The sequence below is a fragment of the Eleutherodactylus coqui genome, chromosome 3, assembly GCF_035609145.1.
Source record: "Eleutherodactylus coqui strain aEleCoq1 chromosome 3, aEleCoq1.hap1, whole genome shotgun sequence".
NCBI classification, from domain to species: Eukaryota; Metazoa; Chordata; class Amphibia; order Anura; family Eleutherodactylidae; genus Eleutherodactylus; species Eleutherodactylus coqui.
The window spans coordinates 151,200,182-151,224,389 of NC_089839.1; the positions used below are offsets into that span (position 1 = coordinate 151,200,182).

At 51.0% G+C, this 24,208-nt stretch overlaps 1 protein-coding gene across 1 annotated transcript in view; it reads left to right on the forward strand.

Annotated features, from left to right (window-relative positions):
• Positions 1 to 24,208, forward strand: part of LOC136620188 (protein polybromo-1-like) — a 162,951-nt gene that overhangs the window by 10,111 nt on the left and 128,632 nt on the right. Inside the window, exons 2-5 of the mRNA XM_066594895.1 lie at positions 11,904 to 11,936; positions 15,954 to 16,165; positions 18,729 to 18,914; positions 19,759 to 19,916. Coding sequence (XP_066450992.1) covers positions 11,904 to 11,936; positions 15,954 to 16,165; positions 18,729 to 18,914; positions 19,759 to 19,916 — 589 coding nt within the window. The remainder of the gene's footprint in view (positions 1 to 11,903; positions 11,937 to 15,953; positions 16,166 to 18,728; positions 18,915 to 19,758; positions 19,917 to 24,208) is intronic.

Genomic DNA, 24,208 nt, shown 5'->3' on the forward strand with positions numbered 1-24,208 from the left:
GGGAGCCCAGGGCCCTTCCCCACCCCGCCAATTGCCATTGGGGTGCCCAGGGCCCCTTAGGGCCCCTCACCACCCCGACAGCTGCCGTTGGGGCGCCCAGGGCCCCTTACCACCCCGCCAGCTGCCGTTGGGGTGTCCAGGGCGCCTCACCACCCTGCCAGCTGCCATTGGGGCGCCCAGGGCCCCTCACCACCCCGCCAGCTGCCTTTGGGGCGCCCAGGGCCCTTCCCCACCCCACCAGCTGCCATTGGGGCGCCCAGGGCCCCTCACCACCCCGCCAGCTGCCGTTGGGGCGCCCAGGGCCCCTCACCACCCCGCCAGCTGCCGTTGCGGCGCCCAGGGCCACTCAACACTCCGCCGGCTGCCATTGGGGCGCCCAGGGCCCCTCAGGGCCCCTCACCACCCCGCCAGCTGCCATTGGGTCACCCAGGGCCCCTCACCACCCCGCCGGCTGCCTTTGGGGCGCCCAGGGCCCCTCCCCACCCGCCGGCTGCCTTTGGAGCGCCCAGGGCCCCTCCCCACCCCGCCGGCTGCCTTTGGGGAGCCCAGGGCCCTTCCCCACCCCGCCAGCTGCCATTGGGGTGCCCAGGGCCCCTTAGGGCCCCTCACCACCCCGACAGCTGCCGTTGGGGCGCCCAGGGCCCCTTACCACCCCGCCAGCTGCCCTTGGGGTGTCCAGGCGCCTCACCACCCTGCCAGCTGCCATTGGGGCGCCCAGGGCCCCTCACCACCCCGCCAGCTGCCTTTGGGGCGCCCAGGGCCCTTCCCCACCCCACCAGCTGCCATTGGAGCGCCCAGGGCCCCTCACCACCCCGCCAGCTGCCGTTGGGGTGCCCAGGGCCCCTCACCACCCCGCCAGCTGCCGTTGGGGTGTCCAGGGCCCCTCACCACCCTGCCAGCTGCCCTTGGGGCATCCAGGGCCCTTCACCACCCCGCCGGCTGCCATTGGGGCGTCCAGGGCCCCTCAACACTCCGCTGGCTGCCATTGGGGCGCCCAGGGCCCCTCAACACTCCGCCGGCTGCCATTGGGGCGCCCAGGGCCCCTCAGGGCCCCTCACCACCCCGCCAGCTGCCATTGGGTCGCCCAGGGACCCTCACCACCCCGCCGGCTGCCTTTGGGGCACCCAGGGCCCTTCACCACCCCGCCGGCTGCCTTTGGGGCGCCCAGGGCCCTTCCCCACCCCGCCAGCAGCCATTGGGGCACCCAGGGCGCCCTAGGGCCCCTCACCACCCCGCCAGCTGCCGTTGGGGCGCCCAGGGCCCCTCACCACCCCGCCAGCTGCCGGTGGGGTGTCCAGGGCCCCTCACCACCCCGCCAGCTGCCATTGGGGCGCCCAGGGCCCCTCACCAGCCCGCCAGCTGCCATTGGGGCGCCCAGGGCCCCTCACCAGCCCGCCAGCTGCCATTGGGGCGTCCAGGGCCCCTCACCACCCCGCCAGCTGCCATTGGGTCGCCCAGGGACCCTCACCACCCCGCCGGCTGCCTTTGGGGCGCCCAGGGCCCTTCACCACCCCGCCGGCTGCCTTTGGGGCGCCCAGGGCCCTTCCCCACCCCGCCAGCTGCCATTGGGGCACCCAGGGCGCCCTAGGGCCCCTCACCACCCCGCCAGCTGCCGTTGGGGCTCCCAGGGCCCCTCACCACCCCGCCAGCTGCCGGTGGGGTGTCCAGGGCCCCTCACCACCCCGCCAGCTGCCATTGGGGCACCCAGGGCACCTCACCAGCCCGCCAGCTGCCATTGGGGCGCCCAGGGCCCCTCACCAGCCCGCCAGCTGCCATTGGGGCGTCCAGGGCCCCTCCCCACCCCGCCGGCTGCCTTTGGAGCGCCCAGGGCCCCTTACCACCCCGCCGGCTGCCCTTGGGGCGCCCAGGGCCCCTCCCCACCCCGCCGGCTGCTTTTGGGGCGCCCAGGGCCCCTCCCCACCCCGCCGGCTGCCTTTGGGGCACCCAGGGCCCCTCCCCACCCCGCCGGCTGCCTTTGGAGCGCCCAGGGCCCCTCCCCACCCCGCCGGTTGCCTTTGGGGCGCCCAGGGCCCCTCACCACCCCGCTGGCTGCCAGTGGGGCGCCCAGGGCCCCTCACCACCCCGCCGGCTGCCATTGGGGCATCCAGGGCCCCTCACCACACCGCCGGCTGCCATTGGGGCGCCCAGGGCCCCTCACCACCCCACCGGCTGACTTTGGGGCGCCCAGGGCGCCTCACCACCCCGCTGGCTGCCATTGGGGCGCCCAGGGCCCCTCACCACCCCGCCGGCTGCCATTGGGGCGTCCAGGGCCCCTCACCACTCCGCCGGCTGCCTTTGGGGCGCCCAGGGCCCTTCCCCACCCCCCCAGCTGCCATTGGGGCGCCCAGGGCCCCTCACCACCCCGCCAGCTGCCGTTGGGGTGTCCAGGGCCCCTCACCACCCCGCCAGCTGCCTTGGGGGCGCCCAGGGCCCCTCACCACCCTGCCAGCTGCCATTGGAGCGCCCAGGGCCCTTCACCACCCCGCCGGCTGCCTTTGGGGCGCCCAGGGCCCCTCCCCACCCCGCCGGCTGCCTTTGGAGCGCCCAGGGCCCCTCCCCACCCCGCCGGCTGCCTTTGGGGAGCCCAGGGCCCTTCCCCACCCCGCCAATTGCCATTGGGGTGCCCAGGGCCCCTTAGGGCCCCTCACCACCCCGACAGCTGCTGTTGGGGCGCCCAGGGCCCCTTACCACCCCGCCAGCTGCCGTTGGGGTGTCCAGGGCGCCTCACCACCCTGCCAGCTGCCATTGGGGCGCCCAGGGCCCCTCACCACCCCGCCAGCTGCCTTTGGGGCGCCCAGGGCCCTTCCCCACCCCACCAGCTGCCATTGGGGCGCCCAGGGCCCCTCACCACCCCGCCAGCTGCCGTTGGGGCGCCCAGGGCCCCTCACCACCCCGCCAGCTGCCGTTGGGGCGCCCAAGGCCCCTCAACACTCCGCCGGCTGCCATTGGGGCGCCCAGGGCCCCTCAGGGCCCCTCACCACCCCGCCAGCTGCCATTGGGTCACCCAGGGCCCCTCACCACCCCGCCGGCTGCCTTTGGGGCGCCCAGGGCCCCTCCCCACCCCGCCGGCTGCCTTTGGAGCGCCCAGGGCCCCTCCCCACCCCGCCGGCTGCCTTTGGGGAGCCCAGGGCCCTTCTTCACCCCGCCAGCTGCCATTGGGGTGCCCAGGGCCCCTTAGGGCCCCTCACCACCCCGACAGCTGCCGTTGGGGCGCCCAGGGCCCCTTACCACCCCGCCAGCTGCCCTTGGGGTGTCCAGGCGCCTCACCACCCTGCCAGCTGCCATTGGGGCGCCCAGGGCCCCTCACCACCCCGCCAGCTGCCTTTGGGGCGCCCAGGGCCCTTCCCCACCCCACCAGCTGCCATTGGAGCGCCCAGGGCCCCTCACCACCCCGCCAGCTGCCGTTGGGGTGCCCAGGGCCCCTCACCACCCCGCCAGCTGCCTTTGGGGCGCCCAGGGCCCTTCCCCACCCCGCCAGCTGCCATTGGGGCACCCAGGGCGCCCTAGGGCCCCTCACCACCCCGCCAGCTGCCGTTGGGGCGCCCAGGGCCCCTCACCACCCCGCCAGCTGCCGGTGGGGTGTCCAGGGCCCCTCACCACCCCGCCAGCTGCCATTGGGTCGCCCAGGGCCCCTCACCAGCCCGCCAGCTGCCATTGGGGCGCCCAGGGCCCCTCACCAGCCCGCCAGCTGCCATTGGGGCGTCCAGGGCCCCTCACCACCCCGCCGGCTGCCATTGGGGCGCCCAGGGCCCCTCACCACCCCACCGGCTGACTTTGGGGCGCCCAGGGCCCCTCACCACCCCGCCGGCTGCCATTGGGGCGCCCAGGGCCCCTCACCACCCCGCCGGCTGCCTTTGGGGCGCCCAGGGCCCCTCCCCACCCCGCCGGCTGCCTTTGGGGAGCCCAGGGCCCTTCCCCACCCCGCCAGCTGCCATTGGGGTGCCCAGGGCCCCTTAGGGCCCCTCACCACCCCGACAGCTGCCGTTGGGGCGCCCAGGGCCCCTTACCACCCCGCCAGCTGCCGTTGGGGTGACCAGGGCGCCTCACCACCCTGCCAGCTGCCATTGGGGCGCCCAGGGCCCCTCACCACCCCGCCAGCTGCCGTTGGGGCGCCCAGGGCCCCTCACCACCCCGCCAGCTGCCGTTGGGGTGTCCAGGGCCCCTCACCACCCTGCCAGCTGCCCTTGGGGCATCCAGGGCCCCTCACCACCCCGCCGGCTGCCATTGGGGCGTCCAGGGCCCCTCAACACTCCGCCGGCTGCCATTGGGGCGCCCAGGGCCCCTCAACACTCCGCCGGCTGCCATTGGGGCGCCCAGGGCCCCTCAGGGCCCCTCACCACCCCGCCAGCTGCCATTGGGTCGCCCAGGGCCCCTCACCACCCCGCCGGCTGCCTTTGGGGCGCCCATGTCCCTTCACCACCCCGCCGGCTGCCTTTGGGGCGCCCAGGGCCCTTCCCCACCCCGCCAGCTGCCATTGGGGCACCCAGGGCGCCCTAGGGCCCCTCACCACCCCGCCAGCTGTTGTTGGGGCGCCCAGGGCCCCTCACCACCCCGCCAGCTGCCGGTGGGGTGTCCAGGGCCCCTCACCACCCCGCCAGCTGCCATTGGGGCGCCCAGGGCCCCTCACCAGCCCGCCAGCTGCCATTGGGGCACCCAGGGCCCCTCACCAGCCCGCCAGCTGCCATTGGGGCGCCCAGGGCCCCTCACCACCCCGCCAGCTGCCTTTGGGGCGCCCAGGGCTCCTCACCACCCCGCCAGCTGCCTTTGGGGCGCCCAGGGCCCCTCACCACCCCGCCAGCTGCGTACCTACTGTCTGGCCTCTTCAAGTTGTCAAACTCAAGTGATGCAAGATGGCTTTGGTTAGAGCTTTGAACATTCTGAGCCCATTGTGATGTCATGTGATGTCATAATAACTGCCAATGTTGTCCTGTGTATCATGGTTAAAGCATTAACCCCTTAGTGACATGGGCTGGACCTAATGATGCAACTTATTTTGGGGTATTTTCATCTCCATTTCTCAAGTCATAGGTTTTTTTTAAATTTTTTAAATTTTTGCTGTGTAAGGTTGACTACCTAATACAGTTCTTTTTCACTGCGAAATTCGCAGTGTTTTTTTTTCTCCAGGGGCCTATGGGACTTGTCAAAATTGCATTGCGCAAAATCGTGATTTCACAGTAAATTGCGATTTTGCCATGATGCGTTTTTAACATTATAAAGCCCCATACACCTGGGGCAAAAAAGGAGCAAATTCACAAACGCTAGTGGGTAGTCACCCTAAGGACTTGCTTTTTTTTGGCGATCTGCAGGTGGTAGCATGTTTTGGGTAGATATAATGTATGTTATCACTTTTTTTTGTTATTTTTTTTGAGTCCTCCATTTCTACAGATCTTATTCAGCCTTCATAGTGACATTTATTGATATCGGGCTGCAGATCCTCCGATCGTCTTCTTTGGGCCCAATTAAAAATGCGTGCGCTTTACTAAATAATTAAATTTCATGTCGCTGCACTAAATGTACGGATCGCTCTGCATTATTTCCTCCAGTGAAATTCAACCAAAGAGAAGTTAACCCCTTAGTGACCATACGTGTTTTCCCCTCCTGCGTGTCTGGGCTTTAGTTTACATGTCCGTAAAAGCATGCCGGCCCTGTAGAGTAAAGGCCTGAGGTCTGTGCGTACGACAGTTCCCTGCTATCGGCTACCAGAGGTACCCAAGATCCTGGAGCTATCGTGTGGGGGCTACGGCATGTCACCCCCCAATTACGCGATTGCCATTATCCAATGGATAGCGGCGATCACATAAAAGTTTATATTTTTTTTAAGCTCCTCCCCCCCTCCGGTCACCTGATCTTTGTTATCCGATGATAAAAGCGATCAAGTAACATTTAAAAAAATCGTATCTTTGAGGGGAGATGAGATTACTTATCTAAGGCCCCTGGATTAGACCCCCGATGGGATCTTTATCCGTGGACCTTCCCTGAATTCTGTGCATGCGCACGCCGGCAACATGACGGACACATACGCAGAAGCCGGGTAGGGCCCAGAAAATTTAAAATCCCCTTGCTCCTGACTACCAAAGGTAGCCAAGAGCTTTAAGCAGTGACCGGAGGCCCGAATGAGTGGTCCCCGGTCACGTGATCGCCGTTATCCAATAGTATAAAAAGGCTGTGATCTACCTTAAGGCTGGATTCACACAGGGCGGATTTGCCGTGGTTTTGCCGCAGCAGATCCGGCCGCGGCAAAACCACCCACGGCCGCTAATCTCGGTATTAGCCAGCCATGTGGACGAGATTTCTGAGAAATCTCGTCCACACGGGACGGCTAATCCGCTGCGGTAAATCCGGTTGAAACCGCGACTGCGGCTGCGGTTTCAAAAGATGCAGCATGTTTATTTACTTTTTTTTTTTGTTTATTTACATCGGAGCGCCAGCCGCAACGGAAAAGCATGCGGCCGAGCCGCTTCAAAGCCGCCGCGGCTTAAACCCCGTCGGAAATCTCGCGGTTTGACCGCAGGAAAAACCGTGAGATTTCCGCCGGGAATCCGCCCTGTGTGAACCCAGCCTAAATCTTCACAATAGCAAAAAAAATCTCACCTCACTTCATTCATGTCAGTCCGTCTGTTTCTAACTGCAGGGAGAATATACTCAGGTCCAGAAAACCAGACTGTTGCATTAACTGATGAATGTAGATATACGGGAATGTGGACACATAAAGACTATATCCTTTGCTTTTATTAAATAGTGCTTCACATAGTCAGACAAGCGCTTGCTACTCTTCATGTGATCTACCTTAGGCTGGTCTTACAAGAGCAGATAGGAATTGCAGATTCGACATGCGTTTGATTGCAGTAGTATGCGGAACAGTGAAGTGCATTGAATTAAATAATCACATTAGTGGTCAGAATTACATAATCCAGTAACAAAAAAAAATAGAACGCAGAATGCTCGCTTTTACCGCGGATATCTGTAACATAGACCCTGTTGTGCTGTATGGTCGCAGATATTCGCCGCAGCCCATACATGATTAAACTGCACAGGAAATACAAACAATCAAAAAGGTGGAGTGCGCATGACCGCCTGTGTGAGAACACAGTTATGTGCAGTACATTATGCCGCCATAAGCGGATTCCACATCCGGCCGTGTGAACCCGGCGTTATTCAGACCGCTACCTGTAATCTGTAATTTACGAGACCGCCGGACCGCAGCAAGCTTACCAAGCCTCACAGGGCACAACTTTCTACACCCCATCCCGGCCACTGAGGTCAAGAAATACCCCCCCAAAAGCATGGGAGGAGGAGGGATACCTGGTTTTATTGCCCCATGTGCCCATCCAGGCCTCCGTAATTACCCTTGTCCTCGGACATAGCACACTGTTTACATCATTACTTTTATCTAAGATTTGGGAAATGCCAAAAAGGAGATGGGATTATTTTTAGGGAGTCCATTTTTTTTCCTGTGTAAGTGTTCAATTGGGCCTCAATATTATTCAGCTGTGTCCTGAAATCCAATAGATGCTCCCTCCATTATGGGCCTAATCATGTGTCCAGTAAACAGATTGGGGATATGATGGGGGTATTGCAGAACAGAGATGAACTAGTGCTATAAAATTTGGGGTGAGTCTCTCCAGTTTTTCCTGGTTGAAAAAAGAATATCTATGAAAGTGAAAAAAATTAAATTATATGTATTTTTCACATGCTTCATAATTTTGGGGAAAAAACTGTGGGGTAAGAATGCTTAAAGTACACACCTAGATAAATGGGCTGAGGGGGGCTTGATTTCAAAATGGGATCATTAGTGGGGGCGGGGGGCATTCTATCGTTTTGGCATCTTGATGGCTCTACAAGTGAGCAATTGGGCCTGGAATTAACTCAGTTGTGGCCTCAAAGCCAAAGAGTGTCCCCTCCATTACAAACCTATTCATGTGTCCGGTCAGATTCGGGCTTCAATTGGAATGTTTGTGAACACAGAACAAACAGGACTATCCATTTTGGGGTGTAAATCTTCATTAATATTGTGATAGACATGATAATTAATTAGTATAAAATGTCTATCGATTTGCACTAGACGTATTATGTGTGTTTTGTGACTTCAGCCTAATGTGAAACTCTGCTGCATAAGGAAAGAGTTAAATCACAGTGTTATATGTTATTGCTTGAGTGTTTTCCCAGTACTCCCCATCCCTCACACAGAATCTTCTTGAACAAAGAGATATGTACTTTCAGTTTCAGATTCGAGCACATGTTTGTGAGACAAAGACTTGCTTATACATTGGACTTGAGAGAAGGTGGGCAGGAAGGAGGGGGGATTCTATATGATCCGACAAATGAGAATCCTATATGTTACTGATGTAACCTGTTGCCCGCCCATGTTATGCTTTACAATAAAAGGCCCTGTCTGGCTGTTTCTGGGCAGAGAGCCATTTTGGATATGAGGCTGATAGCTTGTGTCTAATTTGCTCCACGATGTGTGCACACGATACAATTCGGAAGCTACAAAATACCCCGAAACCTGCTGGAGAAAACCGTAATCCAGTTCAGTGGCGTCTCCTGGGTGGACCGAGTTAAGAGATTTTGATTTCTTTCATTCTGGAAAAATACAGAGATCGGCAGATGGCACGCAGAACTCAGGGGCCCGAAAATCTACAGAACACGGTAAGATTGCTTTATGTAAATCTACCGATGTGATCTGGGTTCTGACTGCTTTTCTGCCTGTTCCTGATCCAGAGTGATAAATCAATGAAAGGCAGGTAATATAGTTCTTTCTTACTCGGAAAAGACCACCCTTTTAACCTGCTTAAGGGGTATTTTGTATGCTGTGGCTGCTATGTCTGAGACGGTTAAAAAATTGTGTATACAAGACCAAGAGATAAATTCTGTGAGGGTTAATGTGTCAGGAGGGCGGACTCGGCTGTTTAAGTCTGAGGGAACACGCCAGAGAGAGACACTTACTCCTAGGTAACTGGTGTGAGGTTAAGATTTATGATACGCATATTTACCTTATGATTGAGCGTGTTATGTTCTCATATGTGAAAAGGTATATACGCGGGAATATGGCCGTGGTGTGACGGCTGACTCCAGAAACTCTTGGTCATTGAAAATAATCGTCAGTCTCTGTGTATAGCTAAAATGTCCTGTCTAGGACGTGTACAGGAAGTGCTCTTCGGGATTGCTAGTAGACCTCGGGTTGATATAAAGGTGGATGAGATATATATATACCCTGAGCCGTTGTGGGTATTCTTCAGTAATCCCGTCTGTTTGGTATTATAGAAAGAATGTGCAGTGTTTATTATTGGGAGGAGGGCTGCTGATAAGAGTGAACTGAAAGCTTTTTCCAATTAACCCTTCCGTTCCTTTTGTCTTGTAGAATTAATGTGCATTGTAATCTGAGTGGGAAAGAGAGGTTATATTGGAAGGATTTGAAGAAAGCAGAATTTACTGAACAATGGGAAAGGACCAGGAAAAGTTGCAGAAAGAAATGTTAGGTCATGGACAGATAAGCAGAAATGAGTATGGTAAGATAGACTGTAGAAAGTTTTCAGAAGATGAGCAGGAAGCCCAGCAGAAAGAAAGGTGTTTTTAGATTGCTAGGAGGAGGTATAACGTAGTTAAGAGATTGAAGAGGGGAAAGCATGTAGTGGGGTATGTGTATTGCTTATGAACAATGTAATGCCTTTGTGTTGACTACAGCCCCTCCCTGTAATGGCGGCCGTGCTTGCAATGTTTACAACCCAACATAGTGTGACTCTGCAGTAAATGTAGTGAGGCCTGCCCCCACCCTGAAGTTACTTCCCCCCCCATGTGCTCACTTTCAGGGTGTGTGATGTTACTTCCGATCCCTCCCCATCCGGGACAGGACCTGGCCCCGCCCCTTCCTCCTCCAGCGGCCATCTTGCCTCACCTGGAAGTGCTGCTACTCCTGGGCCCGCCCATTCCTCCAGCGGCCATTTTGCCTCACCTGGGAGATCTGTAGCCCCGCCCCTTTCTGCCTCTGGCGGCCATTTTGCTGCACTTGGGAGGCCTATATTCCCCAATGCCACTGTATCCAGTGCTAACATCATGATTGTCTGAAGTAAGGTTTTGTTTGACCGGCCTTTGTTACACTCCAAGATGTGGCCACTTTGGATGTGTGATAAGTTCAGGGAAACAAACCTTTGTGGAGATGCAGCTTAGGACATAGTAGACGACTAAGCTGGTTTATAGTGCATGGAAGATTGGAGTTGATGCATGGGGGGCAGAGACCAGGAATACATGACAGGGGACGCTCTCTCATGTTCCCAGGGGCTCTGTTTTCCACTGCCCGCTTCTCCAATGGATACTCAGACTGATGATGTTATGGAAGGCTCCTACAGATGCAATAATTTCCCTATAGTCACCCAGCAAACTTTTTCATGCAATTTGGTGAAGTAATTTTACTTTTTATGTGAAGAAAGAGGGACTGAATTGCCCAGAGTAGGATGTTAATTCATCCGTATTCTTTAGTTTTTCTTTAAGTCTTTTGTATATTCTAGTGTCAGTCTACACTGAAGCTACAATTATATTCCGACAGAGTAAAAGCTAAACGTGGCCATTCCCTGAAATACTATTACACTGGGTGACGTAAAATTTTACTTGTGTTGCGCCCCCTTGTGTTAAAAAATGCTAACTGCAACCTGGGGAAAAAATCTAAAGAATATTTTCGCTCAGACTTCGCTGCATACAATGTCACCTTGACCTACAAAGTGCTTGTTTTTGTGCCTCTTGGTTTACTAGTTTGAACGCAATTACTCTTTTTCCATTGAGTATTCCGGTTCAAAAGGGGGGAGGCATAGGTGATCTGGGCCATAGATGATCTAGGTGTTGCAGATCAGCTATTGGGTTTAAAAAAAATAAATAAATGGAATAAGATAACAAGATTCCGAGCCATGTGAAATAGAACATCAGCACGATTATTTAGTACTAATTCAGTAAGAAACTGCAGGTATGCAAACAGTTACCAGAACCCCTGTTGATAATGCATATGTTGAGCTTTTTGCAGATGGTACCAGGGTGAGGATTGATGACTCCACATCGGATATGCAGTGGTCACACAACAAGATGTCCTAGAAGCAGAAGCTCTGCCTCCGCATGTCACAGTACAAGAAGCGGAATTGAAGGCCCTCACTGAGGCGAGTAGAGTGGCGAGAGGTAAGATGGCAACCATTTACACTGACTCCTGGTATGCATTTGGCATAGCTCATGATTATGGCCCAATATGGAAGGCCAGACAGTTTTTTTATCTTAGCAGGACAACCAATTGAGAATGGTGCAGCGGTACAGAGTCGCATGGAGGCCCTACTTCTACCTGACAAAGTTGAGAGTTCGCACCGATTCCTACACTGGAGAGGCGAGAGACGACACCCTCGCTGACAGCATAGCAAAGGCAGCGGCCCTCAAGCCGTGGAAGAAAGAAGAAAAGATACTGACGGCATGAGTCAGTGGTAAAAACTTTGGACATTGGCAAAAATTTGGACTTTGATATGCTAAAGACTTTTACAGTTACAAGCCAGCAAGGAAGAAAAGAATAAATGGACTAATATGGGAGCAGCAGAAACAGGACAGCGTGTGGTGAACAGTCAACAGCACTTGCCCACCACAGTTCCTGTATCCCATGATGGCCCAGCTGATGGACGCAAAGACCCACCTAGTAAACCAGCAATGACGACGACGATTGAAAGACGATGGGCGACTTCTGGGTTCTCTGTAGCTGCTACATCATTTGTCCAGTTTAGCATGATCTATGCCATGGGTGAGTCAGGGCAGAAGTAAATTTGCCACATCACACTTGCCGGGACCACTCTACCCATTTCAGGGATCGCAAATTGACTACGTTCAGCTCCCACTTGTTGGGAAGTATGAATACGTGCTTGTTGTTGTTAATGTCTTTGCAGGTTGAAGGCCGACCCTGTTATCAAGGCAAACAAGTAGGTAACCGCAAAGAAGCTCATGAACAAGGTAAACTGTGAATATGGGGTACCAGAAGTGATTCAGAGTCAGACAGAGGTATAAACTTCGCAGGTGAATGTAACATGTCCTGTCTGCTCTGGGTGTATCCCAGGCCTTTTACATACTCTACCACCTTTAGAGTAGTGGAAAGGTGGAGAGACGTAGTGGCACGCTAAAAGTAAGATACTTAAAAATGACGCCACTTTGGAAAGGGGAGTGTGCCTTAGTAAAGCCCTTATGCTCCTCCACATCCTGTCAGACAGCATTGAGGATAATGAGGTTACCCCCAATAGTTACTTTATCTCGATCCAACTCAGTCTGTGTTTTGTGGTTATCCTGTCATGTTGGTCTATCCTTGTTTTCCGCATAGGTACGGCGGTTCCTTCCAGTCTTGTCACTAGGTAGTGTAGGGTCAGTGCAGGCGGCCTGGACGTGTTCACCATTAGGACTATCTCCAGGAGGGACACTGGTGTGGGTGAAGATTAGGGAGTCCCAGGCCGTGCGTACCTGTGCACGCTACTAGTATTGTAACATTATACTAGAGCGAGAAGAGAGACCCCTGGTGGTAGTTTTGATCTACACGTGTACATTGACGTCATAGGATAGCCAAGGGGGGTACCTGACGAGTTTTAAAAAAATAGAGACCAAGTTAAAACTAGATTCGAGTCCATTTTCCTGATCATTATGGTAAATAAACGTTGACTGGATTAATTATGTTTATTATAATTAGCAGTGGTTTATAAATTATACTAGAGACGCCTTATAGGGACTAGTCGACCAATAGGACCTACCTCGACTATGACTTTTTAAAATAGAATGACCTTAGATATGACTTTAGCTAAAAAGGGGAGTGTCTGTAAGATGATAGGGGAGATTTGTTGTACCTACATCCTGGACGACACGTGACCCGCGGGTAAAGACGCAGTTGCCATTAAGAAGCTGACCGCACTAACTAAAAAGAGCTAACTTTTGGGACCAGCACTCGCCATGGATGAGCGGGTGGTAAAGGATCCTGGCACAGACGGGCGTCGCTGTTGTATGTAAACTGATGGTTATCTTTTCTGTTCTAGTCTGCTGTGTTATCCCCTGTGTCAGAGAGACCTGTGAAACTGATGCTGGAAAAGCCGCTCCCACCATGAGTTTGCTGGATGCATCCCCAGAAGGAGTGGACAAGTCCTACACCCCCTTGAAGACTCTAAAACGAACCTTCAACGCGCTCCAGTTATAGGCTCAGACGCAGAGAACTGTGAAAATTAGATAGAGAGTTAGAGGATAGACATTTTAAGGGGGGATTGTGATAGACATGATAATTAATTAGTATAAAATGTCTATCGATTTGCACTAGACGTATTATGTGTGTTTTGTGACTTCAGCCTAATGTGAAATTCTGCTGCATAAGGAAAGAGTTAAATCACAGTGTTATATGTTATTGCTTGAGTGTTTTCCCAGTACTCCCCATCCCCCACACAGAATCTTCTTGAACAAAGAGATATGTACTTTCAGTTTCAGATTCAAGCACATGTTTGTGAGACAAAGACTTGCTTATACATTGGACTTGAGAGAAGGTGGGCAGGAAGGAGGGGGGATTCTATATGATCCGACAAATGAGAATCCTATATGTTACTGATGTAACCTGTTGCCCGCCCATGTTATGCTTTACAATAAAAGGCCCTGTCTGGCTGTTTCTGGGCAGAGAGCCATTTTGGATATGAGGCTGATAGCTTGTGTCTAATTTGCTCCACGATGTGTGCACACGATACAATTCGGAAGCTACAAAATACCCCGAAACCTGCTGGAGAAAACCGTAATCCAGTTCAATATATGTGCTGTACAAAAAAGCAGCTTTTAAAATGACACAATTGCCAAAAAAGGAAAATCATAATTTTTTTCTTCTGCTTTGCTTAGATTTATTCAAATACTGTGAGATCAAAATGCGATAAATTTGTTAAGGGGTCTAGTTTTCAAAATGGGGTCATTTGAGGGGGTTCTCCATCGTTTTGGCGGCTCAAGGGCTCTACAGGTGGGCTATGGGGCCTAAAACACTTTTAAGCTAAATCTCTGTTCTGAAAGACACCAGCTGCTGCTTTGGTTTGGGCCTCGTTGCGCATACGGACATATGACTAGGGCGACAACGGCTATGTTTCTGAACACAGGACAAACATCCATTTTCAAGTCTAAATCCTCATTTTCATGTGTACTATAGAAAAAAAATTGCCTTTAAAATGACATATTTGCAAAAATATGATTTTTTTTTCTTTCTCCTCTAAATTGCATTAAAGGGGTTGTCCCGCGGCAGCAAGTGGGTCTATACACTTCTGTATGGCCATATTAATGCACTTTGTAATGTACATTGTGCATTAATTATGAGCCATACAGAAGTTATAAGAAGTTTTTCACTTACCTGCTCCGTTGCTAGCGTCCTTGTTTCCATGGAGCCCGCCTAATTTTCGGCGTCTAATGGCCAAATTAGACGCGCTTGCGCAGTCCGGGTCTTCTTCTTTTCTCAATGGGGCCGCTCGTGCAGGATGCCGGCTCCATGTAGCTCCGCCCCGTCTCGTGCCGATTCCAGCCAATCAGGAGGCTGGAATCGGCAATGGACCGCACAGAAGCCCTGCGGTCCACCGAGGGAGAAGATCCCGGCGGCCATCTTCAGCAGGTAAGTAAGAAGTCACCGGAGCGCAGGGATTCAGGTAAGCGCTGTCCGGTGTTCTTTTTTAACCCCTGCATCGGGGTTGTCTCGCGCCGAACAGGGGGGGGGGGGGTTTGAAAAAAAGCCAAACCCGTTTCGGCGCGGGACAACCCCTTTAACTCGTGAAAAGAAATTGTGAGGTCAAAATGCTCATGACCCCCCTCAGTGAATACATTAAGGGATGTAGTTTTTAAAATGGGGTCATTTGTGGGGGTGTCTATCATTCGGACACCTATGAGCCTTTGCAAGCTTGGCTTTGTGCAGGAAAACAAAGGAAAAACAAAACAAAGTGTTCCTCAAAATGTTAATAATTAATGTTAGGGTGTTTTTCAACCATTTAGACATACAAAATTCCAAAGTTTTTCCAATGTGCTTCCAGAATAAAGTAAACGGATGTAAATTTGTACACTATGTTTGCACATATTTTGAGATATTGCAGTTGAAGATGTGATTAGAATTACTATTTTGTTTTCGAAATTTTCCCAATTTTGGCGCTAAATATACACAAATTCAGTCAGTCTATTTTTACAATATGTGGCAAAAAAAACGATCTTAGAATTACTTGGATATGGAAAAACTTTACAGTTATGCTAAGTTAAAGTGACACATGTCACAGATTGAGAAAAAAAAAAAAGACAACAATATTTACCTATTCCTCCCCAGTCTTCTTACTGCATCTTCTCCTGGCTCCTGCAGTCCACCGGGTCACCTCGCCTCCAGCCGGCTGTACCCTCCTCTTCCTGTGATGTTACATAGATTTTCGTCATTCTGCTTCCTGCAGGTCAGTGTACCCAGTCACTAGTGATGTAGCATTCACTCACTGCCCAGCATGGAGCGCCGTGCTAATGCACAGACTGCGCATGCACGCTGTTTTGCAACAATAGTGTATGAACACTCGCGGCGAGACAGCGCACATGCGCAGTCTCTGCGTCAGCTCAGCATTCCATGCTAGGCAGTGAACGCTACATCACTAGTGACGTAACGTACAATGCCCTGCAGGAAGGAGACTACAGAGAATGGACACTCCATAACAGGAGGAAGAGGATGCGGCCGGCTTGCGTTGAAATGACCCGGGGACTGCTGGAGCCAGGAGCCGCTAGGGGAAGAGAAGATGTGGCAAGACTGATTCCACGTGTATACATATTCAAAAGTGACGTCACTTCTTCATGTGGAAACGTGTCAGACGTTTTGCACCCTTACCGGTGGAGACGGCTCTTCTGACAGTTGTTGAAGGTGTATGGGCAGCTTAAGTGTCTTCATTGATGAGTCTTCAACGTGCTTCTCATCCCTTTTTTTTTCTACAAAGAACGGACTCTGAAATCTACGAGGACTCTGTAGAGCTTCAACAGTTCTTTATTAAGATAAGAGATGAACTTTGCAAAAACGGCGAGATCCTTCTTTCTCCAGCCTTGAGCTACACAACCAAACACCTCCACAATGATGTGGAGAAGGAAAAGAAGGAAAAGCTGCCAAAAGAATTAGAAGAAGACAAGGTCAAAAGAGAGGAGGAGAAGAAAGGTAAATACAGCATGTAGTGGTGTGCAAGAACTCGTGGCCAGGCTGTACACCATGTCATTAGGTTTGAGCTTCATGTCTATAAAGGAGCTACAAGTCCTCTGTCTCTGGAAGTTTTGCACTTACTTTGATGTAAAAAATATTAGGTGGAATTATGACCTGTGATGAGCATAGTGATGACCACTGCCCAACATGGAGTATAGTGAAAGCTTTGGAGGGCCAGTTATTGGGATTGCCCATATAATCTGTGTAGGAAAACTACCATTTTCGAATGCTTGACTTTTGACTGAGGTTGTAACCCCTCATAAAGGGCCCTAAAACCTGAGAAAAAGAGGGGGCAGATTTGCCAAAACTGTCTAATAATTAGATATTGGAAGTTTACACTGTCTGTTCTGTTTACCACCTATTAGTTTAGTATATGCCAGATTTTATGCCCAAATTTTGGCACAGAATGTTGCATTTAGGTCATGACTTCTTACCACGAAGTGACCCCTTTTTCACCTGAAGCAGAGTAAAAAAATGTGTCTAAAGCACATCATAAATGTGACAGAAAGCATGAAAGACAGTGTGTGGCACAATTTCTACTATAAACATGGTGCGTCTTTAATCTGCTCCAATATATATCTTCATCTTAATGTTGTGGAATATTAAGTTCGTGCCTGGAGAGCTTGTCCGCGCACACACAAGGGTGTCAAGGGTGTCAGAGGAATGCCTCCACAACATTGCCATACTTCCATGGCAGATTTATTTCCAATAGAACATGTATGGACCCATCTGGGAAGCCAGCCACCACAGCCTTTGAGCTTACACAATCTACCGCAAATGTGGACCGATATGTCGCAGGATACCATACGAAACCTGTATTCCTCCATGCTCGCCTGTATCACCTCTTGAATCCAAACTAGAGGCGGCACAACAGGCCCACCCATATTACATCTTGCATCAAAGCTAGAGCCGGCCCAACAGAGTACTAGAGCCTCCATGCCTACCTGTATCACATCTTGAATCCAAGCTAGAGACAGGCCAACGGAGTACTAGACCCTCCATGCTCTCCCCCCCCCCTCCTTCCGTATCACACCTTGGATCAAAGCTAGAAGCGGTACAACAGGGTACAAAAGCCTGCATGCCTGCCTCTTCCATGTCTTGGATCCAAACTAGAGGTACTACAGCCTCCATGCTCACCCATGTCACATTATGCATCCAAGCTAGAGGCGGTCCACCAGGCTAATAGAGCCTCAATGTCCACCAGTATCACATCTTGCATTCAAGCTAGAGGCAGCCCAACAGGATACTAGAGCCTTCATGTCCACCGGTATCACATCTTGCATCCAAGCTAGAGGCGGCCCAACTGCGTACTAGAGCCTCCATGCCCGTATCTCATCCTGTATCCAAGTTAGAGGTGGTGCAACAGAGTACTAGAGCCTCCATGCCCGCCCGTATCACAGCTTTTATCCACACTAGAGGCAGCCCAACAGGATACTAGAGCCTTCATGTCCACCGGTATCACATCTTGCATCCAAGCTAGAGGCGGCCCAACTGCGTACTAGAGCCTCCATGCCCGTATCTCATCCTGTATCCAAGTTAAAGGTGGTGCAACAGGGTACTAGAGCCTCCATGCCCTTCTGCATTACATCTTGTATCCAAGCTAGAGACGGTACAACAAGGTACTACGCCTCCATGCTCTCCTGTATCACATCTTGTATCCAAGCTAGAGGTGGTACAACAGGGTAGTAGAACTTCCATGCCCACCTGTATCACATCTTGTATCCAAGCTAAAGGTGTTACAACAGCGTACTAGTGCCTCTGTGCCCTCCTGTATCACCTCTTATATCCAAGCTAGAGGCGGTACAACAGGGTACTAGAGCCTCCATGCCTGTCCGTAACACATTTTGGATCCAAGCTAGAGGTATTACAACAGGGTACTAGAGCCTCCATGCCTGCCTGTATCACATCTTGTACCCAAGCTAGAGGCGGTACAACAGGGTACTAGAGCCTCCCTACAAGTGTTTAGTACTCCACAATTAATGATCCTTTTGCTCTGATATTGTAATCGCTTATACCAACGTTACAATCACACAGAGAAAGTTTCATTCAATTACGACAACTTCTAGTGGAGGGATTACTTTTTGAGAATGAGTGTATATTGCTGGACTATCCTCTGAACAGATCATCAATAAATGGTCGTCTGGGGTTCCCTGCTCAGTACCCTGGCTGATCGGGTGCCCACTGTTAGAGCCACATACATAGAGGTTAGAGCGTAAGCATCTGGCTCCAACCGCTCTGTAGCGGCCGGCGCTCATAATTGCAGGCTCAGCTTATATTAAAAGTCAGCAAGAACTGCGCCTGTAATTACCAGCATTGGCCACCAGACAGGTCAGAGCCAACTGCTTCTGCTCGACCTCTGCGTATTGCGGCGCTGACTGCTCATTCCCAATCAGATCACCCTAAGCAGCAGTCCCCAGCCAACCAACCTCTGATGACCTATCCTGAGGATGTCATCAATAATATATGTGTGGAAACCCCCCTTTAAACTTGTATTATTATTTTTTTAACCCTCTTTGTTAAGAAGCAGAAAAGAGTGAAGATCCTGGAGGAGTTTCTGGCCAGTCTGGACAATACCGAACCTACAGCCAAGACTGCAGCTTTAAGAACAGCATGTACCACGTTGGGGATTATGTGTATGTGGAGCCCGCGGAGGCCAACCTCCAGCCACATATTGTCTGCATTGAGCGCCTCTGGGAGGACAATGCAGGTAGGAATTTCAGTCTTTGCCTTTCCTTTATTGTATAATATTGTGTATATTTTTGTATTATATTGTATAAGAGAGGAAAAAAAGTAACATGAAGAGGATGCATCGTTTTCAGTAAACCTAGATGATCAAAATGACTCTTTTAGGAAGCACTGATAGTAATTGATGTAAGGCCATAACATCTGTGGCTTCAGCTTCCCAGGTAAGCTGGCCATACACACAAGACAGCGGTCAGCCCAGCGTGGGTTCGGCCCTCACTTATTGTCATGTGTATGGCAAGCTTTAACTCTAATATGCCACTTTACATAAGATGTCAAAGAATCTTGGGGGGAGGAATGGTCATATGTACACACACATAAGATTGTCCGTTGATCCCACCATCGGATGCTTTTTCTGGTGTATGGTTAACTTTAGTGACAGATGACCGTATGCCGGCCGCACATATGTGCCCGTAGGACGGACAAGTGTCCCGGCCTGACCCGAGCTACAAGCATCATAAGTTCCTGTGATGCTCGGAGTTCGGATCAAGAGACCCGCCGTCAGGCTGGGATATTTGTTTGTAATTACAGACCCATAAATGTGGCTTGAATATGTCCGCCTGGCAAGGCCTTGGTCTGTTCGCTGACGCAGGTTGCTTCATGCACAAGGGAACACGTGGTTAAAAAAAAAAAAGAGCGGGTTTGAAAAATTTGATAATTGCAGACCAAATGTTAACCCAGGCCCAATCATCCCTAATTGGGTTACATATCAAACTAACGGTTATAAAGCCTTCTAAGAAAAACGCAATATACTTGTAAACGTTGTCAGGAAAGGACGAAAAGGACAAAAGGCACCTTTTATTTTGCAGGTGAGAAGTGGCTGTACGGCTGTTGGTTCTATCGTCCCAATGAAACCTTCCATCTCGCCACTCGTAAATTCTTAGAGAAGGAAGTGTTCAAGAGTGACTATTATAACAAGGTGCCTGTAAATAAAATCCTTGGCAAATGTGTCGTCATGTTTATGAAGGTAAGAGTTGTTCTCATTTTTTTTGGGGGGGGGGAAGGGGGTTGGAGTAAAACTGTTGCAAAATTCTCGTGTACAAAAATGTGGTGGCTTTTTCAGTGCAGCACTTTCCTGAAAAGGAGGTGTGGCTTGTTGGGAGGGGCGTCGCCACCCCAGACCGACGCATTTATGTATAGCCCCTTCATGACGCGGCCCATTTTTTTCCCCTTTTTCGTTATTTCCTCTCCCCCCTTAAAAAAATCATAACCCCTTTATTTATCCATCGACGTCACTGTATGAAGGCTTATTTTTTGCGGGACAAGTTGCATTTTTCAATGGTGCTATTTAATGTACCAGTGGAGTAAAATGGAAAAAAACAAAACGACATTCCATCATCTTTCAGTGCGTCTTGTTTCTACGGCGCACAAACTGCAACAAAAGCGACATGATAACTTTATTCTATGAGTTAGTACGATTACTATGATACCAAACTTGTATAATTTTTTTTTTTACTATACTACTCTTTTTTTTTTTTTCTTCAAAGACGTTTAATTTTTTTCAATTATTTTCTGCGGTCATCTTGTGCCGCAATAACTTTTTTATTTTTACGTCGACGTAGTTCAGCGATGCCTCATTTTTTGCGGAATGTCCTGTAGTTTCCGTACTAATTCGGAATATGTACAACTTTTTGATCGCCTTTTATTGCGTTTTTTTCTGGGAGACAGGGTGACTGAAAAAGTGCATTTCTGACGTTCGTAATTTTTTTCTTTTTTCGGACAATGTTCACCGTGGGGTAAATAATGCGCTACTTTCATAGATCAGACTTTTACGGACGCGGCGATACCAAATATGTTTATTTTTATTTTATTATTTAGACTTTTTAATTATAGATATGGCAAAAGGGGGGTGATTTAAACTTTTATTACTTTTTTTTTACAATTAAAAAAAACTTTATTGCTCTTTTTTTCACTTTACTTCAAAGCCCCCCTGGGGGACTATAATGTGCGATACTTTGATTGCTCCTGCAGTATGACGTAACTGCATTCTGACAGGGGATGGCTTGATAGGCAGTCTCTCAAGGCAGCCCTGGGGCCTTTCAGAAGGCCCCCGGCAGCCATGACACCTGCACGGTTTCCCCGATCTCACCAGTTGACAGCGGCATTTAAAGGGTTAATAGCCGCGATTGGATAACTGGCCGATCGCCGCTATTTCCCGCGGGTGTCAGCTGTAGTAAACAGCTGACGCCTGCGCTGCATGCAGAGAGGTCGCCCCGCGACCTCTCTGCATAGATACCCCGACGCTCCAGGACGTAAATGTACGTCCTGGAGTGGGAAGGGGATAGTTTATAACAAAAACTAACTATGCCAGAAATGTACTCCAGCTGTCCTACAATTCTGTGAAAGCGCACGGAGGAGTCAGTAACGCCTAAGATGTGAAGAGGCGTGCACCTTTTATTTATTAGCATATTGTACGCAGAGTTTAAGATTAGCATTAGAAACACTGATTTTTATAAGTTTACCCCATTGTCTCATCCATGTTCGAAGTCTAAGATGGTGCTGCTCGTGTGTTTCTGTGGTTCCAAGTGTTTTATTACCTGGTTGTTGATTTGTGTTCATTTTCTAACTGAACAGAGATGAAGATGTGTACGTGTGCGAGTCCCGGTATTCTGCCAAAACCAAATCCTTTAAGAAGATTAAGTTGTGGACAATGCCGGTCAGCTCCGTGCGCTTCAGGCCCAGGGACATTCCTCTGCCCGTTGTGAGAGTGGCCTCGGTATTTGCACATAAAGATAAGGTAGATGAAGATGCAGCCTCAGAAAACATGGAGGACACAAAGGACGAGGATATCACGATCTGCTTGGAAAAGGTTAGATTTCCTCTGCATTGGTGTTCAGTTGTCGTAAATGTGTTTCATTACAACTGCTATAGTTTTTTCAGTCTTTCTCATCAATGGATCAATTTTTCTTTTCTTTCTAGGATAAGGAAGATGTTCCTGTTGATATGCCCAATGGGGAACCTGGTTGCCATTATTACGAGCAGCTTCGGTACAACGACATGTGGCTGAAGGTTGGAGATTGTGTGTTTATAAAGTCACATGGCTTGGTTAGGCCAAGGGTGGGCAGGTAAGGAAATCTGTTTTCACACTGGTGCATAAAGTGGATAAAATGACCATTGTTGTAGTTCTGTATGCCATTTTGAACTTTTGTTAAAATATATACATTTTTTTATTATTATTGTTAGCCATTTAGTCATTCGCTACCCTAAAGGTGAGCTCCCTCCATGTTTTTCGTTTTGCACTGCTTCTTTCAGTTCTCTGAAATTCATGCCAGTATCAGCTTTGACGGTATCAAGCCATTGTATTCTTTAGCGGCCAGGTCTTCTGCTTTTGTCGCTTATCAGTCCAAGCATTATAGATTTTTCTAGTGGCTCTGCTTGCATTACATGGCCAAAATCCGTGAGCTTGAGTCCGGTCATCTTGTCCTCCATTAGCCTGAGCCCATTTGAGAATCCGCCCTGTGAGAACCCAACCTTATAAGTGCTGCTACAGGCGCTATAGCACATGGCCGCACACCCTGCATTGCGCATATATGTCACAATATTGTGCACATATATGTGCATACACCCGTGTGCGGCCACCCTCACAGAGGTCACCCATTAGGCTGCTCTCACACATGCGTTAAGAAAACACTGCAGCATTTTACCGCAATTTCGAACTGCGTTTCCCAACTCCTATTACAGCATTTGACAGTGTTTATTAATGCACCCAATCACTGTTATGGCTGATTAGGGGCGTTAAAAAGTGCTAAAACGCCCAAAAATAAAACAGACAGCGCTCAAAAATTGCGGTGTTAGAAATGCCATGTTCAAGAGGTGGTCTGCGAGGACGCCGCGCTATTCACATTAAGATGCGTCCTCAGGCTAACTTCACACTGGCGAGGGTGATATTGGGCCGTGAATCCTGCCCCCATATCGCGCTCCCTACCATGTGAATTCCCCGAGGATGCAAGGCGTTTTCATGACAAAACAACCTCCCATCAAGCAATTGTCAGCCGCGGCGGGGGATTGCAGAGTTTCTCTCGTTGTTTTCAATGGGAGACCTCGCATCGCACTCACCTAACACGCTGTGCGCTGCTGCTGGCGGCCCCATTGGAAACAATGGGCGCTACGATGTGAGATCACGCAGAATGATAGAACATGCTGTGCTTTGTTTCTCACATCGCATCGCGGTGCTACGCAGGAAAACATCGCTCAGGTGTGTGACCCCATTCAAATAACGGGGTTCAAATCTGTGTGAGATATGTGCGTCTTGGAACACACAAATCTTGTGCAATTCTTGTGGCCTGTGTGAAGCCGGCCTAAGGCTTATCAGTGAGCCTCTTGGACCAAAAAAGATGGACTAAAATCACACGGAAATAGAACTCGTCGACTTGAATGGGAATATTCACACGGGCGTTTTTTACTCAATAGTCTAAAAAAGAAGAAAGCATGTCCTATTTTGGGCAATGAAAATTGCCCATTTAAGTCAAAGTGTGATAAAAAACGGATAGTACTCAAATGATGCGAGTGCGATCCGTTTTTGGCGCGTGTAACTTTGGGTTTCTGTGGGTTGACCATTTAAAAAAATTGGACCATTTTTGTGGAACAAAATCGCAATTGTCTGTTTGAATACAGCCTATACACGGGCGAGTGTGATAGCACTAGCAAAAAGCCTCCTATCACTTCTGTGAAGCAGCTGGAGCGACTCCTCGAGAGGAGAAGGGAGGCCCGACGTCTGTGGGAGAGCAGGGTGCAGTATGGGAAAGGACGGCCCCAGACCGACGCGCTGCTGGGTCGGTGTAGTGGTGCTAGGCCACGGTGTAAATAGGGAGGGAATTACTGTTTGGCTAGCGCCTTGAGGGGCCAGTGTTTATGTTCCTAGCACTAAGTTTAGGTGCTGCCATTGGCTGATGGGATTGCATTGGATTTCCTCGCTACCACTGAATACTGAAGAGAATAAAAGTAATGTGGACTTTTCCATGGACTGAGTGTGCCGCGGCCAACCCCACCCCCCACGCAGACATTGCCACAGAATCCTCAAACTGAGGCCGCTTTCATACAGTTGAGAAAATTGTGCGTTGCGAGACGCAAGAATATGAAACTCATTCTTTTGAATGGCATCATACATGAGCGATTTTTGTTTTCTGCGATGCGGGAAAAAAATAGTGGTATGTCCTGTCTTTGGGCATGCCCTGGCATCGCCCATTGTTTTCAATGGGGCCGGCGAAAGCATCACACAGCGGGTCTGGCGCACGCAAGTGCAATGCAAGGTCCCCCGTT